The sequence below is a fragment of the Cavia porcellus genome, unplaced genomic scaffold (genome assembly GCF_034190915.1).
Source record: "Cavia porcellus strain 051 isolate PalLab524CR breed Dunkin Hartley unplaced genomic scaffold, mCavPor4.1 scaffold_13, whole genome shotgun sequence".
Lineage (NCBI taxonomy): Eukaryota > Metazoa > Chordata > Mammalia > Rodentia > Caviidae > Cavia > Cavia porcellus.
The window spans coordinates 68,282,742-68,307,371 of NW_026947496.1; the positions used below are offsets into that span (position 1 = coordinate 68,282,742).

The following is a 24,630-nucleotide window of genomic DNA, read 5'->3' on the forward strand; positions in this document are numbered from 1 at the left end:
GGATTGAATTATGAATGAAAAATATTATAAAGTTAATCAAAACATATTACAGTTAACATTTCTATAATGATTAAATGTAAAGTTTTGGGCTAGGCTTGGTGACAACTAAGAAACTTAGGGAGACACTATGTCCAAAGGGTTGAGGGTGTAGCTCAATGTGAAAGCTCTGGGTTCAATCCCCAATACCTCATCTCCTTCAACAGCAACAACAACAAAAAAAAACGGTTTTGAAGGTAGGTTTTTTGGATGTACTTAGGTGGGAGATGAAATGTAGGTGTTTTGGTTTTTTTTAGGCTGGCCTTGAAATCATTATAATCTTCCTGACTCAGCTTCCTGAATGGTGTGATTTAAGACAGGTACCATCATGCCTTGCTTTGCATTGTCTTTTAAAAAGTGCTTTCAAAAAAAAAAAAAAAGTGGGCTGGGGATTTAGCTCAGCAGTATAAGTTCCTGCCTTGCAAGTGTGTGGTCATGAGTTTGATCCTTGGTACTGATAAAAAGAAAAAAAAAAAGTGCTTTGCAGGCAGCAGTTACTTTTAATTGTCCCTTAGGTTGGACAATTAAAGTCTTAGGTTGATGCACTATAGGTTAGAAATTTTTACTTCCTTTGGAACAATATGCTATGGTAGTTGTATTAGTTTTGTGTAACAAATTACTGTAAGCATAGAGGAACACCCATTTATTTCCGACTTCTAGAATTTTAACTTTTAGAATTTATACAATTAGGTCAAGATCACCTGGATAATTTCTGTCTTGAGGTAACTCATTAGGAATCTTACTTACATTTATGGAGTCTCATCACAGCAGCACCTAGATTAATATTTGAATGAATAACTGAGAGAAAGTTTGCATATACCATGGGTCAAGAGTCTTTGGGGCTTAGAATTTTGCCTACCAGAGTAAGATTTTGCATGGGTAGGAAGTATGAGATTTTTATCTTTGGAAAGTGAGAGATAGGCAGTTGTGACTATGGGTGGTGTGTGTGTCTGTGTGTTGGTGGGAATGTGATGAGCAATATGATGTTTGGAATAAAGATGCCTTGCCAGGCAGTGAATTTTACTAAAGATTATGCATGTAAGGTGGAAACCAGACTGATTTATCTGTGTGTGCTTGTAGAAGTCTTTGTGCATCCCCAGGGATATATCTGTTCCATTCTGAAAACTGTTGTTTCTGTGATCACAGAGACACCTTGATGCTTGATAAATAGAGTTATCAGAGCAGTGAATGGAGGTTGGGCTTGGGAGTGGTGGTGGTAACAATGACAGCAACAAGAAAACCCCGTTGCCAAGCCAAAACAATTTCCAGTTTTTTCTCCTGTCCTCAAACAGGAATCCCCCCCCCCCCCAACAGTATTCTGTTTCCTCTCTGGGGATAAAGAAATCTGAAGTCACAGCTTGCTCTTATCCTTATAGCTGTAACTGTTGCCTGGTAACCAGATTTCCCCTCTTCTTGCTTGTTGCCTTGGAGAGAGGAGAAAGGTAGAGAGGAGCACACTTCTGAACCTCTTAAAAGCTATTGTCCTTTCCACTCCACTCAGCACTCCTTGCTTTGAGGAGTTAGATGGGCTTCCTAGAGCTGGCAGTGTAGGTCCCTTAAATAGAGGGGTCCTGGTCCTCATGGGAACATCTCCTTATGGAAGGAGCCTTGACAATGCCTCTTTCTTATTGTGGACTGCCCTAGGACAAACAGAGGATGTGCAGATGCTCCTCCAGCTTGGGGCAGACCCCACTCTGCTGGATCGACAGTCTCGGTCAGCTGTGGATGTCCTGAAGAGAAATAAGAACTTCAAAGCTATTGAGAAAATCAACAGTCACTTGGAAAAGCTGGCTACAAGTTCTAAGGACTTATCAGGTACAGTTCTAGTAAATTAACTTTTTAGGGGACAGATAAAACTGGCTCTGTAATGTTAGATACAAATGTTTGTCCCTTCTTGGTATACATAGAAGGAAGAGAGACACTCCTCCCACAATGTTCAGAAAACTTGTTGGTTTTTTTGAGAAGAGAGAATAAGGTAACTCTTACTGAAAAAGCACCTGTGATGTTATAGGAACTTTCCCCCTTTTTAGATAATATGGATAATTTTTTCCATGCAAATGCACAGCAAAAAAAAAAAAATCACACAGAATAAGAGATAACAAAAATCAAACCTGCTCCTCAATCACTTCAAGCAATTAAAAATATATGTGTATTTCTTGATTTGTTAATTTGAGACAGCCTCCACTGACCTAGTATATAAGGTGAGGTGCTTGACTGTCAGTCCTACTTGTTAGATTTTATCTAGTAATGTTATCATGTCCACTGTGTTTCTTAACTGTATTTCTTAAGTTTTCCATGGTTCATCTCTAGATTGATTCTAAAAATTGAAAACTAGTGGGTTGTACTTACATGGTAGTATGATTTATATAAATGTTACCTTTAAAATTTTTATATTTTGTTATTGTATGTTTTCAGGATACAATGATTATGTTCCTTGTGAGGTGTTGGTAGTACATACACATCTTATTTCTTTTTTCAACTTCTTTTCCCCTCCTTCTTTCTCCTCCCTCCTTCCATCTGTTGGTATTACTCTTTCTATAACTATGAGTGTAGCTGGACCCAGAGAAATAAATCAGTAAATGTTGTGAAAAACATGCTTTTTAAATATGATATACTCTTAAATATACCCATTTGCTGAACCATGTATGTATTGCTATATTTCCTGTGCTTTTTGCATTTGTGTATGACTTGTGGCTCATGTTTATCTACATAGATTTCTTTCTTAATCTGCTAGAGTATGGACTTAAGTGAGCTTTTGATGGAGGAGGCATGGATATAGGCTTTCATTATTTTTGAAAATGTCTTTATTTTATCTTCATAGCAATTAATAACTTGTTTGAGTGTAGGCATTGTAGCCCATGAATAATAAATTATACTTTCTCCCTACATTTTATCATCCTTTTAGTTGGAGTATGTTTTACAACCACTGATGTGTCATAGTTTAATGGCAGCCTTTTCTGATGTATTCAAAAATGCATGCTATCTTTAGATTTATGAAATACAGTGCATAACCTAGTAACTTACACCTTTGAAGAAATTGATTTCTGGTCTCCATTGCTGCTGGTCAGAAGTCTGATGGCAGTCTCATTTTTTTTCCTTCTAGAATTTTCTCTTTTTGAATTCAAGCTATTCTCAGCATGCATCATGATGTGATTCTTTATTTGTTCTTGCTTGGCACATGCTGATCCCTTTTAATCTGTCATTTCTCGCTTAGGAAAAATTATCAGTTACTTTATTCCTTCCCAGTAGTTCTTTTTTTTCTCTCTTTGCACTACCATTAAGTACATGAGCTTCTTAAATATGTCTCTCTCCTTTTTCTTAATATTTTCTGCCTCCTTTTTTATTTCCAGATCTTGAACTTTTCCTTTTATAATTTAGTTTATCCGTTGCTACATCTCTAAATTTGGAAAAGAAATTTTACTTTCTCAGAATTTCTTCTTGTTCTGAATATTTTTATTGCAGCAACTTATTCTTGTTTTGCATTTGCTGCATCTTCATGAATTGCATTTAATGATATTTATATATATTTAGAGAATATTCTCTTCTTTTCCCTGAATTATTTATGTTACTTTTGGGGTTAGTCGATTTCTTTTCTTGCTTTTCTTTAGTACAATTACTTTTTCCTAATCATCTTATGATATTTGGGTGTTTATATTTGTGAACTATATTGTAGAACTAGATTGGTCAATATTTTGGAAGTGATTAGAGCACATGTCCTAGAATTATTTAAATTTGTCTCTCCAGAAACACTCCTTTTCCTGAATAGATATGTGAATGCAACCTCTGGAGAATGTGTGTTGGGGCAGAGATAGTCTGTTAATGGAAAGATTAAATTGACAGAGTAAGAAAAAATTTATGTTTTGGGATACTGAAACTGGTTTTCATTTAACTGGCATTTCTGCACTTGTGTTTTAATGTTTATTTAAATGTCTTCTATGGTTCCCATGAAGCAAAGATAATGAGGAGAGTGAAATATATTTGCAGAGTTCTCTTTTTTTCCCCATAGATGTCCTTTTCAAGCTGTGACATACCATGTTTAGTTTTTAAATGACCATACGTTTTAAGTAATTGCAATTTAGCTGGATGTGGAGCACACACCTATAATCCTAGCACTTGGAAGACTGAAGCAGGAAGATCATTGCGAGTTCAAGACCATCCTGAGCTACCAAGTGAATTTAAGTCCAGTTTGAACTATATACCCTGTCTCAAACAGACACCCCTCCCCCCAAAAAAGAGAAAGAAATTGTAATTTCTTCTGTGAGTTAGTATAACTATAACAAACCATTGTAAAGAACTTTCCAAGAGCTTTGTTTGTAATCTTAGTTTTAAAATGGTTTCCATAATTTGAGAACTTTAAAAAAGTGAACTACACAGGTTACTTTGCCACTGAATATCTAGGTTTTAAAATAACAGTGGCAAATCCCTTTAATTCCAGCACTTGGGAGGCTGAGGCAGGAGGATTATGACAAGTTTGAGGCCAGGCTGGGCTACAGTTTGAATCCAAGGCCAGTCTGAACTATATAGCAAGACCATGTCACAAAAACAAAAAAGCAAAAAGGGTACCAAAAAGGAAATGACAGATTTGTTAGCAAAATTATGCTTCATTAATGGTGAATTTGATTCTCAGAATAATGCATATATTTAGTATTATAGCCTTTAGCATGATGTTCACATGTTTAGTTTTTATTATTTTAATATTCTTGTATAATTTTTGAGTATCTTCTAATCATGAAAAATACTGCATCTTCTGAGATAGGATTTGGAACCCAGAGAAGAATCAACAGAATCTCAGCCTATCTTCTTTTTACTCCTCAGAATTCATCTGTATTTGCTTTACAGAAAAGCATGAGAGGAAGGTGCAGCATTTCAGGCTCTTGTTTACCAGATGGCCTGTGATAGCAGTGAATATAGTTAAGCCTATAGTCCCCAGTGCTTATTAGCAAAGTTCTTGGGTGTTGGATTATTTTAAAGCTTTCCAAAACATTTACCATGAGGATTTTCTTGCATGGTAAGAGGATATTGAAAACTAGATAAACAGTGAGTTAAAAGTAAAAAGAACTGATAAGATTCAAGAAAGAAGAGTATGATAGTAGTTAGGGCTTGTAGAAGGCAATCTCTGAATATGATATCTGAATGAGGTTGTATATATACTATATATATATCTCCATATGGTTCTGTAGAGTTGTATACATGCATTTTGTTTCCAAGATTTTGCCCATTTCATAAACCTTAAAACCTGAAGTGAGGCTTGGGAATCTTTCCAGACCAGCTATGTAAAATATACTTTTCTAAGATGATGGAAATGGTCTCTACCTACTTCATTTGATATGATAAGTCACTAGTCACATACGGAGATTCAGCAGGGAGATTTTAAGTTTATTTAACTTCAGTGTAAGTAAGTCAGTGGTCATTGCATTGGACAGTGTAATTTTAAACTTTAGCCCTCCTGAAAGGTCTTTCCATCCAGGTTAGGAGAAGAAGAGAAGATAGTGAAAGCATCAAAAGAAAGGTCCCCGGCCATGGGAATGAAGGTAGATCTTTGTTTCTATGAATCTTAATCCCTTCCTTCATCCACTGAAGGCACATATGAAATTATCATCTTTGAGAAATGCTGCTGCTAGGATATTTGTACTGACAGTCTTGACCAAAGAGTCTGATTTGATGATATTTTTTGGAAAAAAAAAATCTCTAGTACTAAGTACAGCACCATTAGGATACAAGTTTTTGTACCTAAATGAAAGAATGAATGTTTCCTTGTATAGACTAGAATTAAATATGCTTTCTCAAGAAAACAAAAAAAGATGCTTTTTCCTTTAACTGTTTCTGAAGGTCTCTGTACTTCACTTTTGCTGGCAAGGTGCTAATTGGCATCTAGATGAGAAATAAAGCTTGAGGGATAAAGGATCTTGTTGAAGATTTTTGTTTTTCTCTAAATCAGTTTTGCCAGTGTTAACTTGCACACAAATATTTGATTCACCGGGTTTCCTCACCAGGTGTCAGGGGATGTCAGGGGCCACTTTGAGGAGCAAAGTTTTTTTTTTTAATTTTATTTTTTTTACCTGTACCGAGGGTTGAACTCACGACCCCCTGCTTGCAAGGCAGGTGCTTATGCCGCTAAACTAAATCCCCAGCCCCAGAGGAGCAAAGTTTTAACCTTAAATAGTCAAGATTATAGAATTATTTTTATTTGCCTTTCATGACCACCACCAGATGGCAACACATCCACTTTGTTTAGTGTCAGCCCTTTGCTTCAGACTAAGAACAAATATATAGCCTTTGCCTTGTAATTGTGATCTTGCGATTCAGTCTTGTTTTGTCTTTTCTAGTGAACTCAAATCCAATCCAACAGTGTGCTAAACCCCAGGAGATTACCTCTTTCCAGTTAATCCAGGCATGGGATATTGATTTAAAGGATATCTATGATATCCCTTTCTGAACCAATCTTTTTTTTGGTACCAGGGATTGTACTCATGACCTCATGATCGTGCTGCTGAGCTAAATCCTCGGCCCCTAAACCAATGTTTTAATCTTTTAAAAAACGTGTATGAGATATAGGAAAGAAAATATTAATACTTACAGATATTTTTGCCATAAAAATTAAAGTGTGATTTGATTAGTCTTATCCTATACATTTACAGTTATAATATATTTTTATTTTCTTCTATAAAATAGATAGATATGTTAATTTAACTTGATACATTGAGTGTAATATTTGCCCTTTATATCTTGAAAGAAAGATTTTGGGCAAAAATAAAACCTCTTATTTTGAAATGATTTATTTATGTTTCCTAGTATTTCTGAGCACTTGCAACTTCATAAGACCAATTAATTTTTAGCTTCAAATCTGTTTATAGTTACTGAATAACATTATGGAAAAATATACTATAAAATTTTATTGCAGCTATAGTTTGGCATTTTGGTTTTTGAGACAAGATCTCTCTATATAGTTCAGATTATTCTTGAACTCACTATGTAGCTCAGGCTGTCCTCGAATGTGTGGTGATTCTTCTGCCTCAGCCTCACAAGTGCTGGGATTACAGGCATGCACCACCACACAGCAAATTTGGCATATTTTTATTGAGTCTCTCTTATTATTATTTAGTTAATGGTCGCTTTTTAAAAAAATGTCTGATAATAATGTATAAGCAACTTTGTATCCTGATGTTTCTTTTGTCTCTTGTTAAGCTCCCAGTAAATTTAGAAAAAAAATTAGAAAGGTTCAGTGAAATAAACAATTTATCACCCACAGCCCTTCTACCCAGGGATACCATTTGTCATATTTACAATCTTCTATACATTTTCTTCTATGCATTTTTATGTTCTTGATGATGTGCTCTGGTGGTTTATTTTGTCCCTAATGCCTGAAGTTTAATCTATAACTACCTTCTTAACTAGCCTAAGCCATGTAATTATGTGTTAATTACATAGATATTTCTAATTCTCTTTATTGTCAAGCTTAGTGCATTTCTGTTTATTTTCATGTAGCTTTTATATGAATTTTCCTGGGAGAGGAATGATCTTCCTGAAAAGCTTTGAATGGCATTGTGCAGGGATAAAAGCAGCAAGTCTTTATCAATTTGATAGTGAAAGAAATTCTTTTACCAAGGGTCCTATTATTTTATGTACTGTGAGTTTTGTAGTATTTTAGAATGAAAATACAGCATAGTCCAGGCATGCTAGTCTGTCATTGTTATATCACCCACATGTTTTTTATCTCAAGGTGAGACTCCAGCTAAGGTAATACAGTTCCTTCCTTGGCAAACGCTTCCCATTTTCTGTTCTCTGGAGTATGGTACTGTAGCAGACCCAACTTCTACCTGGCACCTGAAGATATCTTGATTAGAAAGCAATGAATGATTTTGCCGCAGAAGTTAGTATGTGCTTGCTGCTGGTGTTCTGACTTGATTTATTAAAATGTGATCTAGTTGTGTAGCAGAAAGTATATCAGATAAAGTCAGAGCTACGCCTTCCCTTTCCCTCTGGATCTCTTACCTGTGTGCTCCCTGACTTTAGTATGCTTTTACTTTGAAAATTCAGCAAGTGAGGCTTGCCTTGTTCTTAAGAACTGTCTTTAGGTTTAGAGAGCCTTGGGTTTTTTTGTTTGTTTTTATTTCGTTTTGCTTTTTGAGACAGGGACTTGCTAAATGTTTCTGTCTGGCCTTTAACTTGCAGTAATCTTCTTTCTTCAGCCTCCCAAGTGCTGGGATCACGGGTGTGTAACATCACATCCAGTTTTGGAGCTTGTTTTGTTCATGCTCCTTCAAACCAGAAGTGCCTGGAATTTCCATCCTTTTAATATAACCTTAGTGACTAATAGGTATGAGACCCTTTTCCCTTGACTTATGTGGGGATCATTCTTAGATGTGAGTTGTAACTTCAGGGGTCCCTGTCAGACCAAACTGAGCCCACCCTCTGTAGGATTTTTGACTGAACTCCTGCTTTCATTTGGTTTCCTCTTACGCTGTTATCCTGCTTCCCTTACTCCCCTTCTGGTCTTTCCCCTTACATAATTCCTTAACTCAGGGTTTTCTTTTGGGAAATCTATCTGAATGTTTTTAACTTTTTTTCTGCCATGTTCAAATAGTCTATCTTTTTAACATATTTATATTCTGGTAGAACATAACACTGTACATGAATTCATCTTTTCACAGCATCATAGCCCTTATACTGTGAGCCATGCCATTTACCTTTGCTAAGAAAATGGATGTATAGTTTTATTCCATGTCTGTTCAGTAGATTTCATTAAAACTAACAATGACTTTGAGGGTATAATGTGATTTTAGCATATAATCAATGGGTATTTTGTAATCATAACTACCTTCTATAATAAACTGAACTAAGGATGTTCTCATATTATTTTCCTTGGAAAGAGAGATGCCTCCTTACTTGGGCTTTTCTACTTGCTAATATGACAAACAGATTTGGGTGGCTGGCATATAGTTGGATGTTGCCATTGCGCTAAGCTACCATCTTGCTGTTACTTCCCAAAATTTTTATATTAGTTATTTGAATAAACTACCCTAAAGTTTAGTAGCTTAAAAAAGAAGCATTTATTTACCTCTTGATTTGTATTTTGTTTGAGTTATTCTTAGTTTTAGCTGAACTCTTTCAAGTGCATGCTGTGTTTTCTGATCTTGGCTGATCAGTATTTGTGAGGCTCAATTTGAATAAGGAACTGATTCCTTTTTGTTGTATCTTGTCTCTCTTATCAACCATTAAGGCTAACCTGCACTTGTTCTCATGGCCAATAAAAGTATACAAAGCTTCTTAAGGTCCAGGCTATTACTGGCATAAAAATCATATCCACTGTGGTCTATTGCTCATAACAAGTCATAAAACCAGGGGACAATTAAGGGAAATTTAGTTGGGTGGGAATAGTTTCCATTTCTTGATGAGAAGACTTGCAAAGTCATATTGCAAAGGATGTAAATACTTAGAAGGGTGGAGAATTGTTATTTTTACAATCTGCTACAGTTGTGATCTTTATACAAGTAGCATCAACTGGTGGTGTTTTTTACCATTCAGCAATGGTAAAGGAACTACTAGTGAGATCAACATTTTCCAGAAGACCTCTGAGCAGCTGGTGCAGTACATGAACTTAGGAAACTGGTTATTCCATAAAAAATCTCTGAAGCAGAAAGTAGTTCAGAGGTTCTTGTGCCTCCTTTTTGCTCTGTAAGGTATATTTCTTCACAAAGTTCAGTTATGCTAAAGATGACTGATTAAAACTCTTCTAGGTGGTGGGGATTTGTAGCTCAGTGAAAGAATGTATGCATAGCATACATGAAGTCAGGATTCTACCCCCAGAACTACAAAAACTAAACTCTTTTCTAATATCTTAAAAAGTTAATTTCTAAAAATAAAGATAATGCATCTACATGTAAAATATTCAGACAACACAGAACATTCTTCAGTGAAAAATCTGTCATGAGCACCTGAGCTTTAGTCTCTAAACTCCCATCCCCAGAGGTAAACCTTTGTTACTACTTTTTCATTTATTGTATCAAGTTATTCTTTGCATATGCAGTAGGTTTTTACTAACCCAGGGCCTTCTCTCTTCTATAGATTTTGTCTACTATTAGAATATGGTTATTGTAGAGTTGAATACTAATATTTTTTTTATGAGAAAATTGGGAAATTGCCTGAAAAAAGAACTTTAGATGACAAATTTCAGATACTTGTGGAAGATTCTAGGAACACTGAGATTGAGATGTCTCAAATTTATAGAGAATATTGGAACTCATTGCCAAACTAAAATGCAGCATAGTATATGCTGCATAGTAGTTAAAAGTTTGAATTTATACTTTTGAGTCTTGGCTCTTCCACTTGGCAGTTCTATGACTTTGTACAAGTTATTTACTTCTTTAAGGTTCAGTTTTGTCACCCTGCTTTGCAGGGAAGACTTTGCAGGGCAGGGAACTAACCTTGTAAGATAATGGATATGAAACACTTATTCTAATATCTTGCTCATAACATGGTAATACTTTTTAGCTGTCAGAGTGATTTGCTGGTGAATTTAAGTTTAAAATTATCCCTTTCTTTCTTGCATATGAATGAGCATACCCAAGATTCTAGGATGGGGCCACCATGTATAAGTTCTGTTAAATGTAGACATTCTCTATAAAATTGAGACATCTCAATCTCAGTGTTCCTAGAATCTTCCACAAGTATCCTGTGCAAACCACATCTAAAGAGCATTGTTAGGTTTGGACCTACTATCATATGATCTGTGAAGACTGTTATCATTTATATTTACTTAGGGTTGTGAAAATAACACGACTTAATTGGTATTTGGTCAAAATCCCATAGGAGGCCACAGGGTGGAAATGCTACTTCTTCAATGTTCTTTGTGTCTTATGTTCTACATCTACAAAGCTGTCTTTATTTTTCTGTGGGAAATTGTGTATGTCCTGTCGGCTCCTCTCTCTCTCTCTCTCTCTCTCTCTCTCTCTCTCTCTCAAGATTACTGTCCCTTTTTTCTCTGCTTTGTTATTCTTGGTGTTTTTAATGGTATTTCTACACTGCTCTACCATGTTGAGTGGGTTTCTAATTCATCTAACTCTTTTTGACTCATTTTTTTCCCTCTCTCCACATTTACTCTCCTATTTGTATCCTTAGCTATCCATAGGGTGGAATGTTTAGAACTGTTTGTTTCAAGTGATAGACTCAAATTGGCTTAAGCAGTCAAAAAATGACTTGACAGTTGTGCTAGAAATGTTGGAGTTGGCTGCAGGGGTGTATTTATTATCTCCTGTTTTCAACTCAGGTGTCCTCTGGTCAGCCTTCACCTTAGACTATGAGTGGAAATAAATTCAGGTCTCGAACCTCTGACTTGTGTAGCATTTCTGGAATTGTGGATCCTTCTCTCTCACACAGTGGTTTGAACAAAAGTTCTAGACTTCACTTTTGTTCCCTGAAACAAAAACTGTAGTCAGGAAGATAAAGAGCCTTTTTTGTACCAGGAATCCAATTCAGGGTCTTGTGCTTGCCAAGCAGGCATGGCACCGCTGAGCTACACCACTGGCCTGGATAGAGAGTCTTCATTGCTCTGGGCTAAGTTACATGCTGGCCCATACCTCAGTAGAACGTGTGGAAGGGTGGGAGTCTAGTATTACCAAAAGTTGTGTGAATAGATTCTGGGGAATAAAAGTTGAAAATGTCTATTTTGAAAGTTTGCCCTTTACACTTTCAGTCTGATCCTTATTAAAATAAGATAATAGACTAGCCTATATATTTTTTTTCTTATTTTAAATTAATATTAAAATGAATATTCATTTTTAGAAAAAGATGGGAAGCAAAAACCAGCAAGTGCCAAACAATTTGCTCTTACTTAGGTAACCTTTGATTTCTTCTTATGTATTTTTCCTCCCTGTTTTCTATCTGGTGGGATTGCCAGATCAAATACAGAATGCTAGAGATTTGAATTTCAAATAAACAAGAATTTTATTTTTAATTTAAGTAAGTCCCAAATATTGCATGAGTTATACTTTTGGTTCATTTGAGATTCAAATTTAATCTTTTATTTTCTTGTGCTTTTATTTACTAATTGTGGCAGTCTACTTACTGAAGGTCTGTTTTAAAAGTTTTTCACACTTCAAATTCACCATCAGTGTGAAATGATATTTTAATCCTATGACATCTCCTTATATTTCTTTGTTTTTTAAGCAGGGCATGCACAATATGAAAAACTTAAGTCGGGCTTTTTCCTGAATCCAGTGTTTGCACTGAATTTAAGTATTCTGCCTTCAGATACAATCATCATTCTTCTGTCTGTAGAGCCAGCTTTGTGTCCTCCATAGGACTTTTCTAATCTCCAGAGCCTCAGTGGTTAGCACTTGCACTGATGGTTAAGTAATTTACTTACAGTGGTTAAACAGTTTGATTAAAGTAATTACTTGCCTATAGTTTACCCAGTGCTTAAAAATATTGACCTATAATTCAAGTTAATTATGTATCTATGTTGGGTTATATATGGGGGAGGAAGATAAATTATATGAACCTTTTTTGAAGAGTGGTTTATTCTTATTTTTGGAAGAAATTCCTCCTGACCTGATCTGTGACATTAATCAAGACTGTGCCAACACCTTCATCAAGTTATTACTGAAAGAAAAGAAATGGCCTGAAGTGCTGCTACTGCTTACACGCAAAGTACGTGGGGAACCACCACTTGGAGACTGCTTCCTTAAAGACTGCAACCTCTCGGACCTCGACATCTGCACCATCATTCCCCACCTCAGCACCTGGGACCAGCGGAAGACACAGCTCTTGGGCCTCCTGATAGATAGTGGAGGTGAGAATGTTTAGATTGAAAACAGTGGAGACTTATCCCAGTGGTCTGCCTTTTCCTTGATTTTGGAGACATCAAGAAATTCTCCCTAGTTTTGCCCTCTGTATCTTCTTGTTTTGAAACAATGATGAAGGTTAATTCCCTAAACGAGTTGCCCTATAGCAGTGATGGCGAACCTATGGCATGTGTGCCACAGCAGGCTGTTTGTATCATTGAAAGCTCTAAAATATTTGACATCATTGTACAATAGAAACCCAGGAGTTTTGTGAATTCTAGTTTTTCCTGTTGTGTTTCTATTTTTGTGTGTGTGAGAAACATCAAGCGTGTAGAAGATCCTTGGTTCTAGTTTAGCTCACAGTGGTCAACTCTATCTAACCTCTGGTTAGACTTTTCCATGCCTCTTACATTGTGTGACTCTTTGTCAATTTTTCTGGCACTCTTTTCTAATTAGTGGGTTGGGACTTGAAAGAATCAAGTAATTAGTAGGTAGAAATGTTTATTGTTTTAATCATAACAATCACACAAGACTGAGTGTGTGTCCAGAGTGTACAGATATTTTGCTAGATTGGGTTTTATTGTAAAAATAATTTAGAAACACCAACCATCTCTCATCTCACTCTTGTATGGTTTTTCTTTTTTTTTTTTGTCTTTTTCCTTTTTATCAGTACCTGGGATCGAACTCACGATTGTCTGCTTGCAAGGCAGGCGCTTATGCCACTGAGCTAAATCCCCAGCCCCCTCTTGTATGGTTTTTCTGCTTGCTTTGCTATGTAAGAGGAAGTATGCTTTATAGGGACCAATAACACGTTGAATCCTCATGTCTTGAATTGCCATATACAAAGTACAAAACCTTTAGGTATTAGCTCTACCCACGGCTTTCAGGAGGTAAATGCAGTGCCTTCTACTATTTATTTCTTGAGACATCTTCCTTATTAACTGTCTTTGCTCAATAACCATTGCTTTTACGGAATTCTTGTTTTATTCATTGATTCAGCAAGCACTATAGACTATCTCTTAGGGTCACGTGCTAGGAACCAAGTCACCAGGGATAAATGCACAGCTGCTGCAGACAGGTAGAGAAGGGCTGCGGATCTATAGTGGGTAGGGCTGTTTTTAGGTGAGGACAGGGACTGAGCTACACTGAGCTAAAAGAAAGGTGATACAGGGAATGAAGAGGTGTCAGGGAAGGTAGCAGTTGAGGGTAGATGCTTAATAGAAGCAGAGAATATAGGAAATGTGCTCATGTTTTGATTACCTACTGTGTGTCAGGTATGTTATTAGACAAATATGCAGATTTCCATTGTTCTTCTGCTTTGCCATCACTCTAGGGAAATATTTAGTGGGAACTGTGGCCCTTAGTGGAAGGAAAGGAGGGACTGGAGAAATGGGACAAGACCCAAGAACATGGCACTTGAAGTAGTAGGGCTTTTACTCTGAGGGTACTGCAAAGCTTTTGCCTCTCAGAAAAGGGTGACAAGAGGATCTCGGGAAGGTCTGCATCAGCTCTTCCCTTGTACCTAAATGGCAGAAGCAGTCCCAGCCTCCTTGGTTGAGCCATGCTGTACCTCTTCCCAGGATTGTAGCTTACAGGTTCTATTCTTTTCTCCTCTCTTCCAGCCTTGCCTGAAGGACTCCAGGAGAGCCAGGAGAGACCTCTTCTTCTTTGCCTAAAAAATGAGGACTTTGAGTTGGCCTTTCTTCTCTTGACCAAGGGTGCAGATCCTCGGGGTATTTCTCTCATGGAAGGTGATACCCCTTTGCATGCAGCACTCCACATTTTTCTAGATATCAATGGTAAGACCTATTTTTTTAAAAAGCAGTTTTCCTTGCGGGGGTAGCTGGATATTAGAGCTGATGCTGTACTTTTTGCTCTTTCGATTTGGGCAAACCAGTGATCTGAAAAAGGTCCATTTCTTAGCCAGATCACCCTATATATATCCTTTCCTCTTTCCCTTATCAGTGGGAAGAAGTGACCACCATGGTGAATAGTCATGGTGGATACATTGAAGATTTTTAAATTTCAAAGTCACTTATCAGTAGCTGATAGATACTTTCCATTAATTTATACTATTTTCAAGAATACTGATGTGAAGGAATATCATAAGTTTCTTTCAGGAGGTACTGCTGAATTTCAGGTTGGATAATTTTTGGTTGTCAAGGGCTATCATATATATTGCAGAATAGTTAGCAATATCCTCAGCATCATCCTGCTAGCTGCCAGTGGCATCCTTCTGGTTTTGACAAGAAAAATGTCTTCAGACATTGCCAGATATCCAGTAGGGAACAAATGCCCCTTGGTTGAGAATCACTTGAGTTATTCTATGGGCATCATATACTTGGGTATGTCAGAACTCTGAGATGCCCTCAGTTGGCATCTGTCTCAAACCCAAGGTCTGGTATCTTGAAAAGAGTATCCCAGCATTCATAGGATTTTGTTTGTTTTTCAGCTGACATTGGTTATAACTTCCTCAGCCATCTGCTAGATCTATTCTTGTCCAACCCAACTGAATTTTATTACCTTGACCCAAACATCCAGGACAGCAATGGGAACACACTGATGCACATCCTCTTTCAGAAGGGTATGCTGAAGCGCATGAAAAAACTGATAGATCTGCTGGTGAGGTTCAATATCAACTTCAACTTGAAGAACAAAGAAGGCAAAGACGTACGGCACCGTATTAAGAAGAATGATGCTCTGCTTGTGACCTGGAACAAAGCACTGGAGGACAGCAAGCGAAGGGGTCGACAAGACCCTACTGCTCACCTGGGAAAACTCTCAAGATCTTCTGCTCCTGGTCATACATCTCAGCTCAAGTCCCAGGATTCCTTTAAGTCACTCCCTTGTGGCTTTACAATGGGAACCCTCCCTGAAGGAGTCAAAGTTCCTGATAGTTGGAAAATTCTCCCTGATGGCCAGGTAATCAGGCAGGAGCCTGGAGCTACCAAGTCACACTCCCAGAGAGACCATCTTGTGCAAGACATAACAGTTTTGATGCAGCGGGTTTCTCTAGTGGAGTATTCTCAGCCTCTGAAAGTAGAAGCTGGCATGGAAGGAAAGAAAGACAAACTTCGACACACCTTGAGTATGGGGATCTCTGACTGTAGTGGGAGCGATTCTGCTGTCTCTGAGGCAGGGGATGGACATGTGCAGGTAGGCCTTGGAGCCTCACAGCTTGTTCCTGCTGGTAACAGAGGAAGAGTGGGTAGTGATGATCAGGATAGCTTGAGCAAGCAAGAAATTGAGGCCTGCCTCCAGGACTTTGATAATATGACCTGGGAAATTGAGTGTACTTCAGAAATGCTGAAGAAGCTGTCTAGTAAGGTTATGACTAAGGTTATAAAGAAGAAAATTATCCTTGCCATCCAACAGCTAGGGAATGGGGAGTGGACCCAGGGCCTGCAGAAACGACTGAAGCACCTGAAAGGAAATATCCAGCTCTTCGAAGCTAAGTTGGACAAAGGAGCTAGGATGCTGTGGGAGCTTGCCATTGATTTCTCCCCTCGATGCAGTGAAAATCCAGAGAAAATCATTGCTACAGAGCGGAACACATACTCTGTGGAGAAATCGGGGAGGGTCTACACAGAAATTATCCGTATCTGGGACATTGTCTTAGATCACTGCAAACTGTCAGATTCTATCATGGCCATCTGCAGTGCCTATAACCGGGGGTTGTCCTGTGTCTTACGCAAGAAACTAAAGGGTATCAATAAAGGCCAAGTGCTTGCTAACAAGAAAATCCAAAAGCGTATACCCCGCTGCTATGTGGAGGACACAGAGGCAGAGAAGAGCAGGGAGTGTAAGGACCCTGAGTACTTTCCCCCAGCCAGTGCAGTGGAGACAGAGTACAACATTATGAAGTTCCACAGCTTCAGCACCAACATGGCTTTCAATATTCTTAATGATATGACAGTGACAGTGGAGTATCCCTTCCGGGTGGGTGAGCTTGAGCATGCAGTTATCGACCTCAACCCCAAGCCACTGGAACCTATTATCCTTATTGGGCGGAGTGGTACTGGAAAGACAACTTGTTGCTTATATAGATTGTGGAAGAAATTCCACATTTACTGGGAAAAAGCTGAACAGTCAGGAAGCCCATTGTTGGCCAAACAAACCTGGCCAAAGAGAAGATTAGAAACAGAATCTAGAAAAGAAGATCCAGTTAGGCAGGGCAATGATGAAGAAGATGAGGAGCAGAAAGGTTCCAGTGAAGTAGAAACAGTAGACAGCATAGAGGAGAAGCAGGAGAGTAAAACCTGTCCAGGGGGAGCCCATGTGGAGCCAGCAGGGGACAGCCAGGCGGCAGAAAGATGTGTGCTCGAACATCCTCATCAACTGGAGCATTTGCATCAAATCTTTGTGACCAAGAACCATGTCTTGTGCCAGGAGGTACAAAGGAATTTTATTGAGCTTTCCAAGTCTACCAAAGCCACCAGTCACTACAAACCATTAGAACCCAATGTTTACAAACTCCAGGACCTAAGAGATGAGAACTTCCCTCTGTTTGTCACTTCCAAACAGCTGCTCCTCCTACTTGATGCCTCTATGCCAAAACCTTTTTTTCTAAGAAATGAAGATGGAAGCTTGAAAAGAACCATTGTTGGATGGTCCACACAGGAAGAGTTGACCATCTCCAATTGGCAAGAAGATGAAGAGGAGGCTGAAGGTGATGGGGACTATAGTGAGGAGGATAAAGCTGTAGAACCACATATAGGTGACAGTGATCCCCGGATTTATGTTACATTTGAGATGTTCACCAATGAAATATGGCCCAAAATGACCAAAGGAAAAACCTCCTACAACCCTGCATTGATTTGGAAAGAAATAAAATCTTTTCTGAAGGGTTCTTTTGAGGCCCTAAGCTGTCCCCATGGGAGCCTTACTGAGGAAGCATATAAAAAACTAGGGAGGAAACGGTCCCCCAATTTCAAGGAAGATCGGAGTGAGATCTACAGCCTCTTCTGTATGTATCAGCAGATCAGGTCCCAGAAAGGTTATTTTGATGAAGAGGATGTTCTGTACAACCTGTCCCAAAGGCTTTTGAAGCTTAAGGTGCTCCCCTGGTCCATCCATGAGCTCTATGGTGATGAGATTCAGGACTTCACCCAAGCAGAGCTGGCACTGCTGATGAAATGCATCAATGATCCCAATGCCATGTTCCTCACTGGAGATACAGCACAGAGCATTATGAAAGGTGTTGCCTTCCGCTTCAGTGATCTGCGCTCTCTCTTCCACTATGCCAGCAGAAGTACTGTAGATAAGCAATGTGTTGTCCGGAAGCCCAAGAAGATCCACCAGCTGTATCAGAATTACAGGTCCCATTCTGGTAAGTCCAGGCATTGGGGTCACCTATGGGGGGATTGCTTGAGCGATGACCTTGGGCTGCTTTTGAAGTTGCAGGATAGTTCTTATTAGGCCTTGATGTAAGAGTCGTATTTTAGAATTGGTTAGTAAATACACTTAGGAACAAGAGATTTTATTATTTCTGCCACTACTTATTCATAAATTGATGACTAAAAATATGATTGCATAAAAATAATCTTTAAATAATTATGTCATAAGCCATTTGCTATGGCATGAAAATATTTCAGGGAAATATAAAAAATTGCTTTTAGAACTTCTGTCAAACTACTTTACAAGTACCTGTTTAATCCATGTAAAGGAATATACTAATTATATGCCATCAATACTTAATACAGATTTTCTTTCAAGGGGAAACATAAAGCTAGGAATAAGAGACAATGAGAGACAATCAAGCACTTTTAACTTTTATTTGTTATGCCCCTTTGATACTAAACAATTTACATATAGCACTTTGCTTAATCCTCACAACAGCCCTATAGTTAGGCATTATTTCTGTTGTACATAGGAGACTGAGACAGAAAGGGTTTAAGCAATACAAGAGTAATGTCAGAATCTTTCCTTTATTGATTCATAGATTCTTACAAACTTCAAGTATGTCCTTGGACAATTCACAAATAGTATTTTACATGTTTAAAGACTTTAGTAGGATGTCAGACATACCTTTATTTAACTGTGTATTTTTGTCAAACATTGTGTTTTTGAGGTTTCTCCATGTTGATAATGTGGAACATAAATTCATACATTTATAACTTCTGTTAGTATTCTATTTTATGGCTGTGCCACAATTTGCTATGCAGTTTGCAATATGAGTATTAAGTTCCTGCCTTTTTTTTTTATTGTGACATACAATTCTGGACTGAAACTTCTTGAGCAGATCTCTTTGAATCTATGCTGTATCCTCAAGTTCTTTCACTCTTGCCTTACTTTCCTAGTGTTTTCAATTTTGTGTGGCTGTAGCCATATTGTATTCTTCTGCAAATTGTTCTTATTCTTTATATAGTTTTTAATAATTTGTTCTTCTCATTGGATTGTAAGAATTTTTTTTTGTCTTTTTTTTTTTTATCGGTACCAGGGATCGAACTCACGACTGCCTGCTTGCAAGGCAGGCGCTTATGCCGCTGAGCTAAATCCCCAGCCCTGGTTTGTAAGAATTTTTAATGAATTTTGTCTTCACATTCTTTGTTGATTTTGTATACTGGGATTTATTTTTCCATTGTGTTAAATATTTTGTTTCCTTCTGATTTTATCATATATATGTTACATATATATTTATTGAATATGTGGTTAGCACATAGTATGTTTAGAGAGTATTTTCTCCATCTTTTGTTCCTTCCTTAAATTGAAATTCTCACAGCATAAACTACCATTTTAAAAAATTTATTCTTTTTTTATCTTTTTGAGACAGGGTCTCACTATTCTATTTAGGTCTTGAGCTCACTTTGTAACCTAGACTGGTCTTGAACTTGCAGCGATCCTCCTGCCTCAGACTCATGATTTCTGGGATTATAGGCATCCACCGTGATACCCAGCTAAAATACATCCATTTGAAATGTTCAGTTTAGTGGCTTTTAATGTATTCATAAGAATGTGTAATCTTTATCATTGAATAATTCCAAAACATTCTCATTACTACCACAAGAAACTCCATAACCATGTCATTCACTTCTTATTGCCCTCTTCCTACCACTACGTGCCAAAAATTTACCTTTCTTTTCAATGGATTTGTCTCTTGTGGACATTGCACATAGATGGAATGACACAGTATGTAGTGTGTTGTATTTGGTTTTTTTTTTTTTTTACCTGTGCATGCTTTCAAGGTTTACCCATGTTATAGCAAGTATCTGTATCTCATTCATTTTTATGGTTAAACAGGCTTTTATTCTTTGAATATGGCTATTTGAAAAATTACTCACCTAATTTCCTGATATTATTAAGTGGATTTCTGTTTTTCACTGTAGTAAACACTTTTGGGCTCCTTTCTGATTTTCTCATTAATGTAAATCTTTGGTTCTTGCTAGCTCTTAGTGAAGAAATCATAGTAACAAATGATTTGTTAGATTTAGCAGTTTTTATATATACTCATGATTGTTTCATATTGTATACTTTTAATAATTACAGTATTGAGGGTAAAATCGACCCTATCATTTGGTGGTAGAGCAAGAGAGACACATGAGCCCCTTTAATAGTATTCTGTTGGCCCATTATAATCTGTCTGCTAAGGCAAAGGGTACAATGGCTCCCAAGAGAGGTGGAGAGACCCTAGCTTCAACCTAACAGTCAACCTAGCTTCAAATCCCATCATTTAGAGGTATTTATTAATTTCTTAGACCTTGAAGTTCCATTTGCAAAAGTTCAGTTGTCTCATCTGTCTCACTGCAATGCTATGCAGATTAAATGAAATAATTTTTATAAAGGTGTCTGTTGTATGGTAGATGCTTAGTATTGTCACTTCAGAACTTAGACAAGTAAAAGTACCTGATGAACAAGCTCTTTGGAAAATCTTTTCTCCTGCTCTGAAAGTTTTTCTTGGTGTTGTCCTCTCTCAGTTAGGTATAAACTTGCAGAAAAAGGATGATGGAAGCTTTGGCTAACATCCAGTGCTGCTGTTACCATGGTAATGTTGCTTCCTGTGCTCTAAGCACCAGTGTAAGGAGACAAGAGTATTTTTTCAACACTGTTAGTCTACACTATCTCTTTATATGTGCATTCTGAAAGCTCTATAATTGTTTAAATTACATTTTTTCCTTGAGTCCTCTTTAGGAAGTAATTTTTTCTAATATGACTAAGTTGGGAATGAGATCTCACAGTGGTGATCAAGTGGGTAGTGGAAATACCCATTATACATAATGCCAATTATACATAATTATATGCAATTATACATTATGCAATTATACATAATGCCAGGGCCAGTACTATTTCTTAGGAGAAAACCAACTAACCAAACAAAAAATCCTTCCAAAACAAAACAATCAGAAAACCTGGACATCTTGTGTAGTATCTGACATTTGTTTTCTGTTTTATCTTAGGCATCCTCAATTTGGCATCTGGAGTGGTAGATTTACTTCAGTACTATTTCCCAGAGTCTTTTGATCGCCTTCCCAGAGATTCTGGCCTCTTTGATGGTCCCAAACCAACTGTTCTGGAATCTTGTAGTGTAAGCGACTTGGCAATTTTGCTAAGAGGGAACAAAAGGAAAACCCAGCCTATTGAATTTGGTGCCCACCAGGTGAGCTTCTTGGGACTGTATGTTTTGATATGAAAGACAATTTGCAATTAAAATAAGGCTCAAGAAGGTGATTATTCTACAAGGTAGTATTCAGTAGCCATTGTCCCGGAATGAGTGAGTTGCAGAGATAGATGAGTGACTTAATTGTTTTAATATTTTCCCTGTCCTGTTCCCTTCCCTTTCCCTGACCTCCAAGGTCAGGTCCTTGCTGGCCATTACTCTTTAAAGATTTTATTTTTCTTTAATGAAACAGAATTTTGCCATTGTTTTTCTTTATAGAATTTGATGCTGTTTTGTTTTCTTCAGGTAATCTTAGTTGCCAATGAAACGGCAAAAGAGAAAATTCCAGAAGAGCTGGGGTTAGCACTTGTGCTGACAGTTTATGAAGCAAAAGGCTTGGAATTTGATGATGTTCTCCTTTATAATTTCTTTACTGATTCTGAGGTATGTCATACTGAAGTCTATGAATGAGCTAAACTTCCACTGTAGGGAAGAATTTGGAGCTGAGGATAAGAGAATTTGTCTTGCATGTGTGTTTGTGTCTTAGAGGACTGTCTGTGTGTTTCTTAGATGTGGATTTAGACAATAATTGTGAGTTGTATCACAGTATATCATTGGCTGGTTTTCCCTGTGCCTTTCCGTCTTGTATGTGTCTTCAGAATACCTACTGCTCAAATGCTAGTTTCCAATTTTCATTAGCTACTGTTATCCTTGGCTCCCAGGGATGCCTAATGTGGAGCATGCTCTAAAGAGAGCCTTACAAATGAAGGCGAGGTCAGCAATTTCCACCCTATGAGAGCAGAACTGGGGAAAATCAATTCATAGAAAAATAGCTCTAGGAAGACAAATGAAGGTTGGTTCCTTCCTGTTGAATCAAGTAATATGGGCAACTAGTAGCCACCTTGCCTGGGTGCCCCCTTCTGGCATAATTTTACTGCCACTTGGTTGCTGCCCTTGTAGATCATGACAACTAAGAATCTCCTGATTGACACTGATCTTTATGTCAGTGCCTTACTTGGACTTGCCTCCTGAGCCCTTTTCTCCTCAAACTTAGTTTATTATTGGTAGAACCACCAACTGAAGACCCTTATCCTGGATTTTCTAGCCACTAGTTTCTTTTTACCACCAATTTTTTCTTAGATTGGCTACAGACTGTGTTATGGAGTCTTCTTAGAGAGGTTATCTGTTTGTGTACTGGTCTCTCTTATAGACTGTGCATTACACATGGTACATACTTGAAGTTATGTGTCTTATACCTAAGTCAGGAGCACTGTTATCTTCAATACTTTAAAACATGCTCCAGCTATGACCACCAGCTATAGAATCACCATTGAAATCTCAAATATTGAATATTATAATCCCTTTTCCAGTCTTCCTCACAACCCAAAAAGTTGTATTTGTAATTCCGTTGAGATGTTATTACAATCCTGGCAAGTTAATTCCAATCTACCACCTCCAGTGGAACCCATGGTAAGAGTAATGACACCAACACATATTCAAAATTAAGGGCAGCCCAGTGAAGATACGCAGACAAAGGCCATGATCCCAGGCCTCTCCCAGAATTTATTATCTTGTGAAGAAGGGAGTGCCTCAAGGATGAGTGACAGTGAGGATGGTGGGAACTACCTGAGTAACTTGAGCTGCCTAACCAGATAGGGAGAAAAGCATCTTTGCAATTGCAGAGAGAATGATATGCCAAAGGCTCAATCTGAATAATCCAATTAAGGTAACAACTGAATTGTTTTTGGAGAGTGTTGCTTCCATTTCTGGTATGTAAAATTTGTGCCCTGGGAACTCATAGCCTCTTTATTTTGAGGCTCTAATGCAGTTGACATTCTTGGAGTTGACTGGCTCTGCCATCCTACTGTGTTCGTATCTTCAACAGACAGCACTGTGCAAGGAAACAGGAGACTATCTGAATGGCCTCAAAGATTACATATCAGTACTTCAGCTGGCCTTATTGCATTTGCAATTGAAGAGAGAAAGATATACCATAGCCAGCATAGGACATGTCAGTTTATGGAAATAAGACTCAATTTAACTAATGTTGCAGCAGTTGTTGTGCATTCAAGGAGCAGTGCCCATGTAGTCTTTTACAAATCACTTCTTTTTTCCAGGTCATTAAAAAATATACTACCTGCTTTAATAAAATATATGGATGGCTACTATTTTTCTGGGTGCTTTATAGTTTATATTTATTTATTAATTTATTTGGCACTAGGAATCAAACTCAAGGCCTCATGCTCACCAGTGAGGTGCTGTGCCACCTATAGTTTTTAAAGTACTTTTTGTATAAAGTATTTATTATCCTCATTCTATAGGTGAAACCAAAAGTCACTGAGAATAGTTGTTTTTTCTCACCGTGTAGTTGAGGGTAGTCTGGACTCACCATGTAGTCCAGGTTGGCCTCAAACTCACATTAATCCTTCTCTCTTAACCTCACAAGTGCTAGGATTATAGATATGTGTCACCATGCCTACCACTGATATTACTTAAATTGCCCATAATGCCAATGCAGGCAGCAGTTCCTGAAAATGAACTCAGATGGTGTCTTTTCCCATTAAACTTACTTGTTTTTAAATTTCATATGTGTATTAGCCTCTAGATTCTTCTAGATTTAATATATCATTGCTATTCCTCATGTGTATTCCTTTACATTTGAATTTGCTAACAAAAATGATGCACATCCATTAACCTTGAAACCATTTTTAATCTGAGTTTCTTTCAATAATAAATTTATTGGTCAAGGTTAGAGTGAGATTCTTCTAAAAGAGGACGAGGTAAGGCTGTCATTCCTGCCCTTCATCAAATGTCAGCTGAACGCACGTGCCAGTAAGAAGCTGAAAGAGCTCTAGATACAAATATCTATAACTTGTGATGGTTTCTATGAAAGAAAAATCCAACTATTCTGTACCACCTTGATCCTAAAAATAGGAAAGGCTTGAGTTTGAACTCCTACTAAAGCCTCAATGGACTGAAAAAAAATGCCAAACGAGGATATGGAGAAAAAGGAACACTTCTTCACAGTTGGTGGGAGTGCAGACTGGTGCAACCACTGTGGAAATGGAAATTCCTCAAAAAACTAGGATTGAAAGTTCCATTCAATCCACCTATTCCCCTACTGGGTATTTTCTCAGAAAAATTGAAAAGGTCATGTCACAGAGATATATGTGCACCCATGTTCATAGCAACACAATTTGTGATAGCTAAATCTTAGTA

At 37.6% G+C, this 24,630-nt stretch overlaps 1 protein-coding gene across 1 annotated transcript in view; it reads left to right on the forward strand.

Annotated features, from left to right (window-relative positions):
* Trank1 (tetratricopeptide repeat and ankyrin repeat containing 1) overlaps positions 1–24,630 on the forward strand; it is a 99,598-nt gene that overhangs the window by 36,473 nt on the left and 38,495 nt on the right. Inside the window, exons 8-13 of the mRNA XM_003473389.5 lie at positions 1,681–1,851; positions 12,572–12,826; positions 14,441–14,617; positions 15,271–18,147; positions 21,212–21,411; positions 21,718–21,855. Coding sequence (XP_003473437.2) covers positions 1,681–1,851; positions 12,572–12,826; positions 14,441–14,617; positions 15,271–18,147; positions 21,212–21,411; positions 21,718–21,855 — 3,818 coding nt within the window. The remainder of the gene's footprint in view (positions 1–1,680; positions 1,852–12,571; positions 12,827–14,440; positions 14,618–15,270; positions 18,148–21,211; positions 21,412–21,717; positions 21,856–24,630) is intronic.